Source organism: Henckelia pumila, chromosome 3 (assembly GCF_033568475.1).
Source record: "Henckelia pumila isolate YLH828 chromosome 3, ASM3356847v2, whole genome shotgun sequence".
Lineage (NCBI taxonomy): Eukaryota > Viridiplantae > Streptophyta > Magnoliopsida > Lamiales > Gesneriaceae > Henckelia > Henckelia pumila.
Genome location: NC_133122.1, coordinates 52,576,472 through 52,595,153, shown reverse-complemented (window position 1 = coordinate 52,595,153; position 18,682 = coordinate 52,576,472). Strand labels below are relative to the sequence as shown.

Below are 18,682 nucleotides of genomic sequence, written 5' to 3'. Positions count from 1 at the left end.
ACAACCAATAAGTTTGAAATCCATAAATTCAAACGCAGACTCAATGCTTTTACGGAAGAATTTGAAGTTATGTATTTCAAACACATTTGATTGCTTTGCTAAACAAATATTCACAAAAATATATATATATCTTATAAAATGAATGTCATTTTTTTAAATAAAAAAATATCAAAGGGCATAAAGTGAGCATCTAATGGCTAAAAAAGAGAAAACCGTATAAAATGACTATTTTGTCAAATAATTTTGGTTTTATTGAAAATTAAGTTATGAAATAATGATAATTTCAAATCAAACATCACCAATTAATTGAAAATTTGTTAATTAGAGGGTCTTTACTTTAATAATATAGTAAGATATAACATCTACATTCTTATATAATTTCACATCTTATAAAAATCATTTTGGTATATCAAATCACTCCAAAATTTTTTTCAATTTTACCCTAACACATAACTTAAATTTCCTTTAAGTCACATATCAAACTACTAAATTATCTTCGTCCCAAGTAGGTGTTTAAGTTGGTGAAGTGTGTTAACATTGGTCAAAAGTTCGACTCTCACCAACATCTTGTTGGACTAGCCTGTCGTGCGAAACTTGTTTAATACAGTTTACTTGATTAACGTACTTTACAAGCTATTGCGTTAGTTAGTATGAGGTAAAATTCACACCAAAAATTAACGATTGCATGTTCACATGTCATAAAAAAAACTACTAAATTATCTCATTTGTCTCTAAATCTCCTCCCCCATCTTCATGTAACTTCCTTTTCAAATTTAATCACTTATAATCTTTATTAAATTAGACATAAAATTAAGCGTATGATGAAATAAGAAAAATAATATTATCACTTTACTTATAAAAATTATGACCATTATTTTGTACACGCGTTAACATCATCACTTCACTGACATAAATCATGGTCATCATTTTGCACATGTAATGTGTATGCGTGTTTCACCAATAATTGTATCATGCATGGACATTTGATAATAAAATCATAAATAAAATTACTAAAGGGAAGTGTTATTTGTATTCTATAATTTGTTAATCAAACTCCAATTTATCATTTTATTTAGTTATTTGTCAGCATTATACTTCCTTAATTTGAGTTAATTTTCAAAACATACCACCCATTCTTTTTTACATTAACAACTATAATAACTATATTATAATATTTAATTGTATTTCTTTTATCTTATTTGATAATAACCTCATTATTTAACTATTATAATTTAAAATACACGATAATTTTGGTATGCCACATAAATTTTAATTTATTTTTTTGAACAAATTTAAATCTAAATTTCGTTGTTTCATTTTGATTTGATATAGATCACTTAGTTATACTAACATATTTTTTATTTTATTTTGATTTTTATTTTAAAAAATTGAAATATGTCGGATATATAATATTTTATAAATATTTATGTTATAATTATTTTAAATATTTAATTTTCTTATTTTGATTGTTGGAATTATATTTTTTTACAATAAATAATAAATTCTAAAAAAAATTGTCTTTTTTTTTTTAAAAAAAGTTTGTTTTAAATATGAATATATTTTGTTTATTCAGAAAAAAACCGACATCACATATATTTAAATATGTTAAAATTACAATTTAATTAAAGTTTAAAAAATTATAACTCATTTAATTTTTTTTATAAAACATTCTTTTAAGTTTGAAAATAATATAATATAAATATATATTTAATTGTTGTGCAAGATTTTTAAAGTTTTGTAAAATCAAAACTCGCTATGAGAATCTAGCTTCGCTTATGCTCATTTAAGTTTTGAACCTACGACAACGACGAAACGCTCTGAATAATCGACCTGTTTGTCAAGGAGAGTCTTGTGAAATCTTCCACTCATCTCATTCTAAATCAAACCTAATTCTCGATGTGAAAACATAGAGTCGGGGTTGACATTTGAATATGAAAAAGAGCGGATCCGCAAGGTCCCAAATGAATTGCCCTTTTGCCTTGCCTTTCTTACTAGATTACCTTATAAAATACTGTCCACTTTGAATTTGATAAATGCATTGCTTGTGAAATATGTGGTCGCGTAAGATCTACCTGTTGTTAATTGAAAATTAGAATCTGATATTCGAAAGAAACGATTACTTGATTACAATATTGATTTTTGAATCTGTATATTTTGTGATAATTGCGTTGAGTATTGTCCAACAAATTGTTTATCAATGACTGAAGAATACGAGCTTTCCATTTATGATCGTCATGAATTGAATTATAATAAAAAAAAATTTAGGTCGGTTACTGGTGTCAATAATTGACGATTATACAATTCGAACAATTTCTTCGAATATTTTTCATCACGTCATAGCATCTATACCCGGACTGAGCATATCCAAGAAAGACACAAGTGGTTGCCTTGGGGACAATTTTTCTATTAACTGCGCAGGAATATGAACAAAACACGTGCATCCAAACACTCGAAAATGTCTAAACCCAAAAATCATTTCGATCGGGGGTCATAATTTTTTCGAATATGTTATTGAATTCATTCGAGATGTGAGTAATGTTGAAAGTTGGAGACAACCACCAACCAAAATTGAATGCACATGTTGGATTGGAGTTCACATTGGCCGGCAGCAATCTAAATTTGACATTGAATATAGATGGATTAAAAACGTGTACAAAAATCAATATTTAATTCCTTTTTGGCTGGCTTTCACACGGTAGGAAATCCCTATAAATACAGCTCCGGATTGCCTCGTTAAAGTATCCCAAAATCGAGAGAAAAGAGAGATAAGAAACAAAGAGAGTTTCTTGGTATTTTTCTTGAGTGTTCTCTTGTGTGAGTTAGAGAAATTATTTTCTCGGTAATACTCGGGTGTTGGGATCGTGTGAAAAATATAGTATTTTGTATACACTTGTAATATTTCTTCGGTAATAAATATTTGCAGCAGCTCCGTGGACGTAGCCTATTTTGGGTGAACCACGTAAATCTTTGGTGTTCTTATTGATTATTTTATTCCGTAATTATTATCGTCATGTTCGCTCCGGCATAATCCATAACAACTGGTATCATAGCTGTTACGGTGTCCGGGAGCCTTGGTGAAAAATTTCTTAAAATTCTGAGTATGCTCTGTGGTTGCAGCTTTGTCTGATCTTCCACATCAGAAAAGATTTTTTGAAATTTTATTAAGGCAGGTGAAGCGATGGTCAGAAATGACGGATCGGGACCTGGAATCAATAAGTTCGACGGTACAGATTTCACGTTCTGGCGGTTACAGATTAAAGATTATCTGTATAGCAAGAAACTACATCAACCTCTATCCGGAGTAAAGCCAGAAAAGATGGAAGCTGATGAGTGAGAGCTTCTTGATCGACAGGTTTTAGGGGTAATACGATTGACCCTAACAAAGAACGTGGCACACAACGTGGAGGAGGCAAATACCACAGAGGAGATGATGTCCATTTTTTCGGACATGTACGAGAAGCCATCAGCAAATAATAAAGTCCTCCTCATGAAAAAGTTATTCAACTTGAAGATGGAGGAAGGTGCTTCGGTGGCAGCACATATCAATGAATTCAACACGATTGTTTCCCAGCTAACATCGGTTGAAATTAAATTTGATGATGAAATTCGAGCACTTATTCTTTTGGCGTCTTTACCAAATGCTTGGGAGCCAATGCGGGCAGCGGTTAGTAATTCTGCTGGAAAGGGAAAATTACAATTCAATGATGTCAGAGATCGAATTCTTGGTGAAGAAGTTCGCAGGATAGATTCGGGAGAAGCGACATCATCGAGATCTTCCCTAAATCTCGAAAACAAAGGAAGGGGCAGGAGTGGCGAAAAGAGTTTTAACCAATGGCATGGTGGATACAAGTCAAGAAATGAAAAGGACAATAACAAATTTGAAAAGAATGTGAAGTGCTGGAGCTGTGGTGAGACTGGTCACTTGAAAAAAAATTGCAAATCAACAAGGAACAACGCAAATGTTGTTTGTGAGGAGGTACATGATGCTCTATTACTATCCATGGAAAGCCCGGTTGATTCTTGGGTTATGGACTCGGGAGCTTCGTTTCATACCACTGGTAATCGTGATGTATTCGACAATTACATTGCGGGAGATTACGGAAAAGTTTTCCTGGCTGATGGAAAACCTTTGGAAATAGCTGGTATAGGTGATATCAGTCTGAAAATGTCAAACAGATCAATCTGGAAGCTCAACAAAGTGAGACATGTACGAAAGTTGACCCGGAATCTGATCTCAGTGGGACAGCTTGATGACGAAGGCCATAAAGTGACCTTTGGTGATGGCTCTTGAAAAGTGAGCAAAGGAGCCATGATTATTGCTCGAGGAACGAAAACTGGAACTCTGTACATGACTTCCAGTTGCAGAAAAATGTTAGCAACTGTGGATGCTGGAGCTAACTCAAGTCTATGACAATGTAGACTTGGACATATGAGTGAGAAGGGAATGAAGATGCTGATATCAAAAGGGAAGCTACCGGAGTTAAAAACTGTTGAACACAAGCCGTGTGAAGCTGTATTTTTTGGAAATAAGAAAAAGGTGAGCTTTTTAAAAGAGGTTAGAGAACTGAAATCGGCGGATTTGGAGCTGGTACATACTGATGTATGTGGACCATCTCCTGTGACATCCCTTGGAGATCACTCAAGATATTATGGCACTGCTGTTGACAATTCAAGCAGAAAATTTTGGGTTTATTTTTTGAAAAATAAATCAGATGTTTATGAGACCTTTAAACAGTGAGAGTTTGCCATGAAAGATGTGATGGATTCACTGTCATTCAATCACATGTGGGAGTTGTCAGAACTTCCTAAAGGTAAAAAGATTTTACATAGCAAGTGGGAGTATCGGTTAGAACACGATGGTAGCAAGCGGTACAAAGAAATCCTTGTTGTAAAAGGTGAAAAAGAATTCATTGATTACAGTGATATTTTCTCTCTGTGATAAAGTTAACTACTATCAGGACTGTACTTGGATTGATGGTAAAAGAAGATTTGCATCTGGAGCAGTTAGATGTAAAGACTGTGTTTCTTCATGGTGAGCTAGATGAAGAAATGAATCAATCACAGGGATTTGAAGTACGAGGGAAAGAGAAAATGATGTGCAAACTTCAAAAAAGCTTGTACGGTCTCAAACAAGCTCCAAGACAGTGGTACAAGAAGTTTGATGGTGTAATGAATAATGATGGTTTTCCGAGGTATCATGCTGATCACTGGTGTTAGTGAAGCTTGATGGTTCTTATATCATGCTACTGGTATATGTAGATGATATGTTGATAGCAGGAGTTTGTCTGAAGGAGATTGATAAACTAAAGATAGAATTTGCTATGAAGGATTTAGGTGCTGCAAAACAAATCCTTGGAATCAGGATCCTTAGAGATCGGGTGAATGGAGTCTTAAATCTTGAGAAGATTTCTGGAAGTAAAAATCCTGCTGATATGTTCACGAAGGTGGTGACCACTGACAAATTGAAGTTGTGCTTGACTTCAGTTGGACTGCAAGCACAAGAGAGGAAGAATGAGCTGTTGCATTGACTGTGTGAAGTCATGATTGAAATCAAGTCTTCAAATGGGAGATTGTTGAAAGTTGAAGACAACCACCAACCAAAATTGAATGCACATGTTGGATTGGAGTTCACATTGACCAGCAGCAATCCAAATTTGACATTGAATATGGATGGATTAAAAACGTGTACAAAAATCAATATTGAATTCCTTTTTGGCTGGCTTTCACACGGTAGAAAATCCCTATAAATACAGCTCCGGATTGCCTCGTTAAAGTATCCCAAAATTGAGAGAAAAAGAGATAAGAAACAAAGAGAGTTTCTTGGTATTTTTCTTGAGTGTTCTCTTGTGTGAGTTAGAGAAATTATTTTCTCGGTAATACTCGGGTGTTGGGATCGTGTGAAAAATATAGTTTTTTGTATACACTTGTAATATTTCTCCGGTAATAAATATTTGCAGCAGCTCCGTGGACGTAGCCTATTTTGGGTGAACCACGTAAATCTTTGGTGTTCTTATTGATTATTTTATTCCGTAATTATTATCGTCATGTTCGCTCCGGCATAATCCATAACAAGTAAAACTCAAATTGGGAATAATATCGCCCTTGGGTTCCTTTTATTGGGGGAAAGGGATCTCTTTTCTGCAACGGAAAAAAACGGAGCAAATTTGATTAATTTTATAAAGTGGGTGTTATTAACACTTTTTAGAGTATAAATAACATTCTCCATTACTTCAATCATATACATCCAAGCACATCGAAAAATCTGAAATTGAATATCATCTCAAATTTATTAATCCAAATACAAACTTAATAAAATGCAAAATGATAACTGATTTATTTTTCCTAACAAAGGAATGTGATCAGCTGAAAACAAATAAATGTCACCTTTTTGTCGATGTTTATTATAATAACAAATAATAATAATAATATTATTGTTATTATTATTATTTTATAAGAACTTATTGTATCATAATATTATTTTTATTAACTTTTTCGTCCCTCTCCAAAATATTTTTTTAAGAGCTTGTAATATTATTAAAATTTCCAACTACAAACCAAAACTGACATAATTCGACTGACAAGTAATTTCTGTTTGTTTCTAAAAAACCCAAAGACACATTTTTTTTCTTTCATATCCAATTTGACAAAATCCATTTCCTCGAATTAAATGAAACTTCAAGAACAACCTAATCAGAACCAAAGTTTATTTGATGAAAGATTAAAAAATAAAACTCCATTTCCTCTTTTTGTCCCATCATTCAAACTAAATGTTGCCTTAACATGTCGATGAAATATTAAAAAATAAGAAAAAAAAAATATATCAACTCGTTTATTGTTGTGATTGTTTTTATTCTCAAACGTTTAATGCCACAAAGGGACATCAATATATTTTCTTTAAAGCCTTCGGAATTATTGAAGGATGGCCAATGCTCCCCCAATTACGTGCACGTTTTTTAAGTTTTAATTTAATAATATATATATACATATATATGCTATATTTCTATTGTTGGCGGAGCAAACTGATGACCCATCATTATCGTTGTTGTTATTATAAAAAAATGTGAGAATCCGTATTCGTAATTTTTATGTATGTGTATTGGATAACTCCGAACTGATACAACATAATGATATTTCGTTATAATTTTTTTCCTTTACGCAATTGACATGCTCCTCACTCACCAACAATTCAGTACGAATCATATCATATTCATCATACTTTACGCAAAATTTATAATTTTTTCCTTCTAATGATAACAATAATTTTAAAAAATATTTGGTACGAATTATCACTATTTTTTTTTAAATATATACATAACAATATCATATTTGATATGTATATTTTAAAAATGTGGTTTTTTTAGTGATTTCAAAATCTCTCTCTAATTTATCCTATATATATATATATATTATATACATTAATGATTATCTGCACCCTAGGATGCAGGTAATCAAAATTATATATATATATATATATATATATATATATATATATATTAAATCTAACTTCTTTTAAATTTATTTACCCATAATTTTAATACAACACGAGACAATTTTGTGAAACGAATATTTTATTGTTGATACACTTTCTGAACAAAATATTATTTTTAAATCAAAAAATATTACTATTTGATATACCTCAATAAAGTGATCTCCTTGGACGAGCTGAAGAAACTCCTCCAAATAAGAGATGAACTGCTGCTGACCTGAAACCACTAACAAGAATGTTAAAGGGGGGCCGGAAGGTGTTCCGGCGTATCCCCTCCGACGCTCAAGTCAGATGCTAGGATAACGAAAATATAGAGAGTGGTGTGTGCCCACGAGTGAAGAATTAGAATCCAAATAATGAAAATGAACCTGGTATTTATAGGAGAGAGCTCCGGATTTAACGCCTACCTTCCTTATCAAGAATCCGCGAATCCCGGGATCACAATCCCGAATATTTAGGCTGAGATCTCGCCCGAATCTTGTCTGACAAAGGAAATAAGAAACATTTAATCTGAGCTGAACTATTATCATGAGGACGCTATACTACCTGGGGTCATATGGAAAAGGGATGAATGATCTATTGCTGAACCCCTGAACTCAACCCGAGCACTGATCCTAACATCTTAGCTAGCTCATCAAGGTTGTCCAACCCCTCTACCGAGCTAACTCCTTACTGCCATCGGGGCTGAGATGAATTCCAGAGCTCCCAACCTAAGATGGAGATGATGGTGGAGGAGTTTGAAGGAGGTCCTGAGCTCCCGAGCTGAGCTCCCCGAGTTCCCGAGCTGAGCTCCCGAGCCGAACCGGATGATGGTGTGGACAAGCTTGACTGAGCTCCCGAGCTCCCGAGCTGGGTGATGGTGGTGGAGGAGCTTGACGGATCTCCCGAGCCGACCTCCTGGACCATCCTGTCTATCTAAGGATTGATCTTTATCTTAGGGTCATCTTTGAGCTGAGGTGATTTCCTCCTCGGGGTATCACAAGTCCCTCCCATAAAAGTCGAATTGAGGTCAAAGACTCGAAATTCGTTTTTATGTTGAGATGACCCTAAGTGGATGCCGAGCTAAGGTGCCTCACCGAGCCCAGCTGTCATTCCGGCAAGTACAATGTAACGGTAAAATTTTTTTTATTTTTTTTATTTTTTTTGAATTCTATTCGATCTGAGCCGTCCACCTGTCCCAAGATCAACGACCTGGATTGATCCGAACTTTCTATAAATAGGCCTCACTGTAAAAATTATATTTTTACTTTCTCCGTCTCCTGTTTTTGTGAATTCTCTCTTGAATTCCTTTCTTTTTCCGAGCTCCTTTGCTTTTCTTCCCTTCTCAAAGTTTCCGAGCTCCTCTGCTTTTCTTCCCTTCCCAAAGTTTCCGAGCTCCTTTGTTTTTCTTTCCTTCTCAAAGTTTCTGAGCTCCCTAAGTAAGTAAACACTTCCCATGGCTACTTCTTCCCGAGCTTATTCTGGAAGCTCAGACGAAGTATTTGCTGAGGTGGATCGATTTGATTCCCTCGCTCTTACTGCAGGAGAGCCTACAGGCCAGGATCCTGCTTTCGCATCATCCCCTGCTCAGGATGATGACCTGGGCTACGACCCTGAAGCCCCTGTGGTGCCGTGGTATGAGCAATACCCCTCCGAGCTGGATGCTTCGGAGGAGGAGAAGATAAGAGCTCTATCCCACGCCCCTAAAAATTACAAGTTTGTCATTCCTGACCCCACAGACCGAGCTAACCACCCTCCTCCAGGATTTTATACTTTTTATTTAGATCAGCTGGAGGCAGGTCTTAGATTTCCCCTCCCCTTACTTTTCCAACAGCTCAGCCGATATTATGAGCTTCACCTAGGACAGTTCACCCCCAACTCCTTCCGAACTCTTTGTAGTTTTGTAGTTCTTTTTAGGACTCTAGGCTTTGAGGTTAACTGTTTTACCATTTGTAACTTCCTGCTGCCCAAACGTTCTGAGGAGGGCCCCTTTTATTTTTCCTGCCGACCCAACTGTAAATTTTTTAAGGGTTCTCCCAGCTCCAATAAAAATTGGAAAAATGCCTTCTTTTTTGTATGTCCCTCCGACGATTGGGACATATGTTCTGCCTGGAGGGATGTTCTCCCCCTCCTACCTGTTCCCACCCTGGGCTTTTGTCAAGGGGAATTGTTTACTAGAGCCCAAAGGGATATAGGGGGAAGGTGCTTTGATGTCTCTGCCCTTTTGGCAGAGGACTTGCTCTGCCACCATGGGCTCAGCTCGACAGATGTTTCCGTTCGAGGAAACTTAGGTACGGCCCTTCCCCCGCCCGTGCTCCGCTTTACTAATATTATGCTATCTCATTTCTTGTCCTGACCTTCCCTATGTCTCGTGCAGAAAAAAGGGTTATGGACTCAGCAATGCGGAGAATGTTAGAGAAGAAGAGAACAACTGCCCCATCAGGGAGCCGAGCTGCAGGGAGCTCAGCCAAATCTAAGGCCCCTTCACCACGGGCCCCCAACAAGCCAGAGCCTTCTGCCACCCCATCCAAAGGCTCCAAAAGGCGGGCACCGTCAGCCCTCACCCGGAGGTAGTGGAGCTGGACTCCGGGAAGTCTTCTATTCCGGAGGTGGCGCCCCTTCGTCAGTTCAGGGCGGAGAAGCCTCAGACTCCCGTGGTCCGGTGCAGGACCAATTTCTTCGAAATGTACCATGATGCCCTGCGCATTGTGGGGGTCGGGCCTACTCCCACGGCTGGGTCAGTCCTCCGGGATATGATTTCCCAGGCTGATGCCGATTATGTGAAAAGCCTTGGATGGGCTGAGCTGATGCAACGTTCTAACACTGCCTCAGCTGAGGTAACCTTCCTTTGTTCAGTACTTTATGTTCTTCTTTTGCATTCTCTTTTAATTGTTCTTTTCCTTTCCTAGGCTGCTGTCCTGAACGCCGAGATGTCCCTCCGAGCTTCCATGACTCGAAAGCAACTCTCTAAGGATGCCCGAGGTTATGAAGCTCATTGTGCTGAGCTTAGCCAGTTAGCGGAGGAGGCGAAGCTTGGTTATGAGAAGGAGGTAGCCAATCTCCGAGCCCAGATGGAGGAAATGAGGATGGGCTTCCAAACTGAGCGGCTGAAGCATCAAAATGACCTCCGGGTTTCCGAGGTGCAGAAGGAGAATCTTCAGGGCGAACTCAAGGGGTCCCATGATCAGCTTGCTCAGGCCCTTCAAGAACTAGAAGATTCCCGAGCTGAGCTTTCCAAGGGAGCTGAAGGCTTCAAGGAGGCATTCTTGAAGTCTGATGAGTATATGGACGAGGTGGCTGCTCAAGCCTATGGTTATCTGGCCAAAGGGTTCGACGGCTGCACTCAGCAGTTCAGGGCGGCAGGCTATCCTCCTGAAGGGACCCCTGTGGACTTCCTGGACCTAGACGGGTTTGCCCTCTCCCTTACCTCAGCAGAGGCAGCAAAAGAGGATGGGGGCGCAGATGAACAGGGTGAGGATGAGGGCGAGGGGGAGAATGAGAGTTAATTTAGGGTTTTTGGAGATGTAAACATTTAAATTTTTGTCAGATTATGCAAACTCAGTTCTATTATCATTCTTTTAGGTTATCACAATTTGAGTTGCGATTACTAACACCTTAAAATGAGCTGAGCCGAGCTCCCTGAAGGGATGCAAAATTAACACTTGAAAATAAACGAACACCCAAAAAGCATTGAGCTGAGCTTACCTCTAGGTGGCCGAGCAGATCTCCTTAAGGGGAGGTAAAATAACCACTTAAAAATAAAACAACACCTGCAAGGCCTTGAGATGAGCTGATCTCTAGGTAGCCGAGCCGAATTCCCTAAGGTGGCTGAGCTCCTGAAAGGGAGGCAAGATAAATACTTAAAAATTAACCAACTCCCGAAGGTGAGCTGAGCTGAGCTCCTAAAGTGAGGCAAAATAGATGCTTAAAAATTAACTAACTCCCGAAGGTGAGCTGAACTGAGCTCCTGAAGGGAGGCAAAATAGATTCTTAAAAATTAACTAACTCCCGAAGGTGAGCTGAACTGAGATCCTGAAGGGAGGCAAAATAGATGCTTAAAAATTAACTAACTCCCGAAGGTGAGCTGAACTGAGCTCCTGAAGGGAGGCAAAATAGATTCTTAAAAATTAACTACCTCCCGAAGGTGAGCTGAACTGAGCTCCTGAAGGGAGGCAAAATAGATTCTTAAAAATTAACTAACTCCCGAAGGTGAGCTGAACTGAGCTCCTGAAGGGAGGCAAAATAGATGCTTAAAAATTAACTAACTCCCGAAGGTGAGCTGAACTGAGCTCCTGAAGGGAGGCAAAATAGATTCTTAAAAATAAACTAACTCCCGAAGGTGAGCTGAACTGAGCTCCTGAAGGGAGGCAAAATAGATGCTTAAAAATTAACTAACTCCCGAAGGTGAGCTGAACTGAGCTCCTGAAGGGAGGCAAAATAGATGCTTTTAAAATTAACTAACTCCCGAAGGTGAGCTGAACTGAGCTCCTGAAGGGAGGCAAAATACTTGTCTTAAAATAAGCTAACACCCGGAGGCGTTGAACAGAGCTGAGCTGTAGGAGCCGAGCTGAGCTGCTGGAGCCGAGCTGAGCCTCTGGAACCAAACTCCCGACCTGACCTAAAATGTGTTCTTAGATTGCCTAATTGGACTCCCGAGCTCCCGAGCTCCTCAACCAATATTCCTGGACCGTCAGCTCCTCTACATGAGACCATTATGAAGTGACCCGCAACTGAACTGCGCCCGAAAATCAGGGTCGAGGTGACTAGACTAAGGCAAAGGGCTGAACCAAAGTCAGGGGCCTAAGAGGCGTGACTAAGGTGATGATCTGAACCAAAGTCAGGGGCTTAAGAAGCGTGACTAAGGTGACGAGCTGAACCCAAGTCAGGGGCCTAAGAGGCGTGACTAAGGTGATGAGCTGAACCAAAGTCAGGGGCTTAAGAAGCGTGACTAAGGTGATGAGCTGAACCTAAGTCAGGGGCCTAAGAGGCGTGACTAAGGTGATGAGCTGAACCAAAGTCATGGGCTTAAGAAGCGTGACTAAGGTGATGAGCTGAACCAAAGTCAGGGGCTTAAGAAACGTGACTAAGGTGATGAGCTGAACCAAAGTCAGGGGCTTAAGAAGCGTGACTAAGGTGATGAGCTGAACCCAAGTCAGGGGCCTAAGAGGAGTGACTAAGGTGATGAGCTGAACCCAAGTCAGGGGCCTAAGAGGCGTGACTAAGGTGATGAGCTGAACCAAAGTCAGGGGCTTAAGAAGCGTGACTAAGTTGATGAGCTGAACCCAAGTCAGGGGCCTAAGAGGCGTGACTAAGGTGATGAGCTGAACCAAAGTCAGGGGCTTAAGAAGCGTGACTAAGGTGATAAGCTTAACCCAAGTCAGGGGCCTAAGAAGTGTGACTAAGGTGATGAGCTGAGGCACATTTACATCAATATTTCTGAAAAAATAACTGCTTATAGATTAACGTAAGTGTAGCTTGTACAAATTACAACTTAAAGGAAAATTGAACTTGCAATATTTAAGAATAATATTTGCGTAAATTGTAAGCGCTCCAAGGTCTCTTCAATATCTTTCCTTTTGAATCCTCCAAGTAGTAAGCATCCGAACTGAGCCTCATCACCACCTTGTATGGTCCTTCCCATTTAGGGTCGAGCTTCCCTACAGCCACCTCCTGAACTTTTCTCAGCACCAAATCTCCTACCTGGAAATCCTTCATGCGCACCCAACGATTATAGGACCGAGCTATCCTGTTCTTGTATGCCTCCATCCTGATAGCAGCAGCTTCTCTCTTTTCACCCAAAAAGTCTAAGTCTTCCCTCTTTCTCTTTCCATTTTCTTCATCATAGAAAATGATCCGAGCCGACTCCTATCCAATTTCTACTGGCAGGACGGCCTCATTTCCATACACCATACTAAATGGAGTCTCTTCGGTTCCAATTCTTGGTGTGGTACGATATGACCATAACACACTAGGGAGCTCTTCCACCCAATTTCCCTGGGCTTGGCCTAAACGCGTCTTCAAGCTCTGCACCAAAGACCTATTAGTCACCTCCACCTGACCATTACTCTGAGGATAATGGACAGATGTGAAGTGTTGCTGAATTTTCATTTCTTTACACCAAGCTTGCACTCGAGCCCCTTGAAACTGCCTCTCATTGTCAGATATGAGCTTACGTGGTACTCCAAATCTGCACACAATATTCTTCCACAGAAATTTCAAGATTTCCCTTTCAGTAATTCGAGCTAAAGCCTCTGCCTCAACCCATTTAGAGAAGTAATCAATGGCAACCAACAAGAATTTCTTTTGAGCTGGGGCTGGAGGGAAAGGACCCACAATATCAATTCCCCATTGATCGAAAGGACATGCTGCTACTATCCTTTTCATTAACGCTGCTGGTTGGTGTTGAAGTTTACTATGTCTTTGACAACTATCACAAGAAGTCACCAAAGTTATGGCATCTTTCAGAATAGTGGGCCAAAAATATCCTGCCAAGAGAACCTTACGGGCTAGTGAATAAGACCCTAAATGATTACCACAACACCCCTCGTGTATTTCCTTTAGGACATAATGAGCTTCCTTGGGGCCTAAACACTTGAGAAGAGGTCCGGTAAATGACCTCTTATAAAGAACTCCCTCCATCATCACAAAGCGGAGACTCCTCTGTTTCAACCGATATGCCTTCTTCGGGTCCTTTGGTAACTCACCCTTCTCTAAGTAATCCAAGAGTTCCTTTCTCCAGTCACTCTCTTCCTGAGCTAATGGCGCGAGCTCAGTAGAGGGTGTCAATTCCACTTGCACAACAACTTCCCTGGTCTTCCAGCTATGAAGTGAGCTAGCCATCTTGGCGAGATAATCTGCTTTTTCATTGCCCTCCCTCGGGATTTGTTCAAACAATACCTCATCAAAGAAACCCTTAGCTTCCTCTATCGCCCTCATATATTCCTTCAGCTTTTCATTTTTGACTTCATACGTTCCATTCACCTGCTGGGCTACTAACTGTGAATCAGAGTAGAGGTGCACCCGAGCTGCCCCAGCTTGCCTAGCTGCTCGGAGGCCAATCAACACAGCCTCATACTCTGCTTCGTTATTAGAAGCTCGAAAATCCAACCTAACTGCCAATCTGATCTCATCTCCACGAGGGGAGATCAAAAACACCCCCACCCCACATCCTTCACTATTAGAAGAGCCGTCAACGTATACTTTCCACAAATCCTCTGCTTCCATATGTCTCGTTTCGGCAAGGAAATCAGCTAACGCCTGGGCCTTAACGGCCATCCTTGGTGCATACTGGATATCATACTCACTGAGCTCCGTAGTCCACTTTACCAACCTTCCCGAAATATCAACTCGAGTTAATATCCTCCCAATATGGCTGTTGGTGAGCACCACAATAGGATGTGATAGAAAGTAAGGTCTGAGCTTCCTTGCTGTCATAACCAAGGCTAATGCTAACTTTTCCACCTCTGAATACCGAAGTTCTGCACCCTTAAGAGCATGTGAGAAGAAATAGATAGGGTGTTGAGCTGTTCTCTCCTGCCGAATAAGTACTGAGCTAACGGCCCCTTCCAAAGCTGATAAGTAGATGTACAATGGTTCACCAGGAATTGCCTTAGCCAACACAGGGAGCTCAGCTAAGTAACTCTTTAAGTCATCGAATGCCTTCCCGCATTCATCATCCCATTCAAACTTCTTGGCTTTGCGAAGCACCTTGAAGAAAGGTAAGCTTCTATGGGCTGATCTTGATATAAATCGAGACAAGGCTGCAATCCTTCCTGCCAACCTTTGAACTTCTTGCAAGTTACGGGGAGCAGACATGGATTGGATAGCCTGCACCTTCTCAGGATTGGCCTCTATGCCCCTCTCAGTAACCATATACCCCAAAAACTTACCTCCCCTGACTCCGAATACACACTTCTCCGGATTAAGCTTCACCTGATAAGCCCTCAAAGTCGAGAAAGTCTCCTCTAGGTCGGCCAGCAACCCCACATCATCCTGAGACTTTACCAGAATATCATCTACATAAACTTCCACATTTCTGCCAATTTGGGAGGCAAACACTCTGTCCATGAGTCTTTGATAAGTGGCCCCTGCATTCTTCAAACCAAAAGGCATCACTCTGTAACAAAAAGTTCCATGAGAGGTGGTGAAACTTACTTTGTCCTGATCTTCCTCCTCCAGAGGAATTTGATGATACCCCTGATATGCATCCATGAAGCATAAGTACTGATGACCTGCCGTTGAATCAACCAATTGATCAATTCGAGGTAGGGGATAGCAATCCTTGGGGCAGGCCTTATTTAGGTCCCTAAAATCAACACACATCCTCCACTTGCCTGAACTCTTAGGGACAAGGACCACATTGGATAACCAGGTAGGGAATTGCACTTCCCTAATGTGTCCTGCCTTAAGAAGTTCCTCTACCTCTTTTTTAATGACCTTATCCTTGTCTGGACCAAAATGTCTCTTCTTCTGTTTTATCGGTCTTACTCCCGCAAGAATATTTAATGGATGAACCATAATTTCTGCACTGACACCTGTGAGCTCCGATACAGACCAAGCAAAAACATCTTTGTTCTTCCTTAAGCAACCAACCAAATTTTGCTTCACTGATGGGCTCAGATCAGCAGCTAATTTGACAATCTGAGCTCCCGGGATTAATTCCACCTTCTCATGACCTTCTTCAGACATCAGAAGCACCTTCTGTCTGTGCGCCTTCGATGTTCGACCTATTGAAACCATTCCTACCTCCCTTTTCTTCTTCTTTGAATCAATCCTTACCTCATTCACATAGCATAACCGAGCTGCTTTTTGATCACCCCGAACAACCCCCACTTCTCTTCCACTTGGGAACTTCAACTTCTGATGATAGGTGGATGCCACGGCTCGGAAATCACTCAGGGCAGGGCGCCCCAATATTCCATTGAAAGAGGATGGTGCCTCCACCACGGTGAAGCAAGCCATTTTGGTTACTCTCTGCTCTCCACTCCCAAGGGACAAGGGGAGCACTATCTGTCCCAATGGTTGCAGAGCATGGCCCGTGAACCCATACAACTCTGTGGTGATTGGATCCAATTCAAATCCTTCCAATTTCATTTGATCCAGAGTTTCTTTAAAGATAATGTTTACTGAACTCCCAGTATCCACAAAGATACGAGCCACGTCATAATTGGCTATGGTCAAGGTGACCAATAGGGGATCATTATGAGGTAACACCACATCCTTTAAATCTTCCCTTCCGAAACTGATGTTCGGGTCAGTGGGACAGCTGAGCTGAGAACTTACCTCAAAATTTTCCAACCTACGCCCGTGAGCTTTGCGAGCCCTTCCCGAATCTCCATCCGTAGTACCACCGGAGATCATATGGATAACACCCCGATCGGGATGATTTGCAATCTGCTGCACCCTATCTCCTCGACCGTTTGGAGGAGCTCTTCCCTGATGATCACCTTGATTCTCTCTATCTTAATTCCTTTGATTCCTCCATTGGGGAGCTCGGCCTTGGCGAGGAGGATTTGCTCTTCGAGTCAGCTCAGCTATGATTCGAGGGTCATCATACATGATCCTTTGAACCTCCTCACCTAACCTCTGACAATCATTGGTGATATGCCCATACTCCTGATGAAAATCGCAAAACTTGTCAGATGGCGGTAACCGCGGGCCTTTCTCAGCATTGCGGGGCCTCACAAGTGCTCGCCTATCCTCACATACTTGCATTGCCTTCTCCAGGCTCACCGATAGGGGTACATAGGGGTAGGGTCCTTTGGTCCTATTCATCTCTTCTGCCACCCTCTTCCTTCCTCCTTCTGTCTTTCCCTCGGCCTTTGCTCCCACCTTGGCACTAGGTTTACTCCCAGACATTCCTTCCTGTCTCCTCTGCCTCTGTGCATCTTCCAAATTCACGTACTTCTCAGCTCTACTAAGGAGCTCATCATAAGTCAAAGGAGGCTTCTTGACTAAGGATCTGAAAAACTCCCCTCCTCTCAACCCTTGAGTGAAAGAGTTGACCAAGGTGTCAGCAGTGGCAGCAGGTACTTCCAGAGCTGCTGTATTGAAGCGCTGAACATACTCCCGCAACGATTCCACCTTAGATTGCTTCATATTGAACAAACTGAGAGAAGTCTTCAAATATTTCTTGCTACTCGCATACTGGTGTAGAAAAGCTGAGCTGAAGTCATTGAAACTCTGAATACTACCAGGCTGTAAAAGGTTGAACCATTGCTGGGCTGACCTTACCAAAGTAGTGAGGAAGACCCGACATTTAATTGCATCTGAATATCTATGCAACAAGGCTGCATTTTCAAATCTCCCCAAGTGTTCCTCTGGATCTGAACTCCCGTCATACTCCCCTAAAGTAGGCTGCTTAAAATTTGCAGGGAGTTCCTCATCTAAAATAGCCCGAGCAAAAGGACTTTCCCTTTGTATAGGCCCAGGCCGACCTCCCACTTGCCGACCTAGTCTCCTAATCTCTTCCCACACCGCATCCATTGGGTTTGGCTGACCCACGGGAGGAGGTGGTGGATTGTGACCCATGGCCGCTTGCACCGTTTGAGTGATGAACTGGCTGAGCTGATCTACAGTCATATCTGCCACATTTCCTCTTCCCCTTCCTCTTCCTCTTCCTGCCATATCAACGTCTTAGCTCGATTTTCCCACAGACGGCGCCAATTGATATACCTCAATAAAGTGATCTCCTTGGACGAGCTGAAGAAACTCCTCCAAATAAGAGATGAACTGATGCTGACCTGAAACCACTAACAAGAATGTTAAAGGGGGGCCGGAAGGTGTTCCGGCGTATCCCCTCCGACGCTCAAGTCAGATGCTAGGATAACGAAAATATAGAGAGTGGTGTGTGCCCACGAGTGAAGAATTAGAATCCAAATAATGAAAATGAACCTGGTATTTATAGGAGAGAGCTCCGGATTTAACGCCTACCTTCCTTATCAAGAATCCGCGAATCCCGGGATCACAATCCCGAATATTTAGGCTGAGATCTCGCCCGAATCTTGTCTGACAAAGGAAATAAGAAACATTTAATCTGAGCTGAACTATTATCATGAGGACGCTATACTACCTGAGGTCATATGGAAAAGGGATGAATGATCTATTGCTGAACCCCTGAACTCAACCCGAGCACTGATCCTAACATCTTAGCTAGCTCATCAAGGTTGTCCAACCCCTCTACCGAGCTAACTCCTTACTGCCATCGGGGCTGAGATG

The 18,682-nt window shown here is 40.8% G+C and overlaps 1 protein-coding gene across 1 annotated transcript; it reads right to left on the bottom strand.

Moving 5' to 3' along the window:
• Nucleotides 1-16,927: 16,927 nt before the first annotated feature.
• On the bottom strand, nt 16,928-18,091 carry LOC140888726 (uncharacterized). The gene has a single exon (XM_073296424.1). It carries the CDS (start codon nt 18,089-18,091, stop codon nt 16,928-16,930), a length of 1,164 nt encoding a protein of 387 aa, XP_073152525.1.
• Between the last annotated feature and the right edge of the window lie 591 nt (nt 18,092-18,682).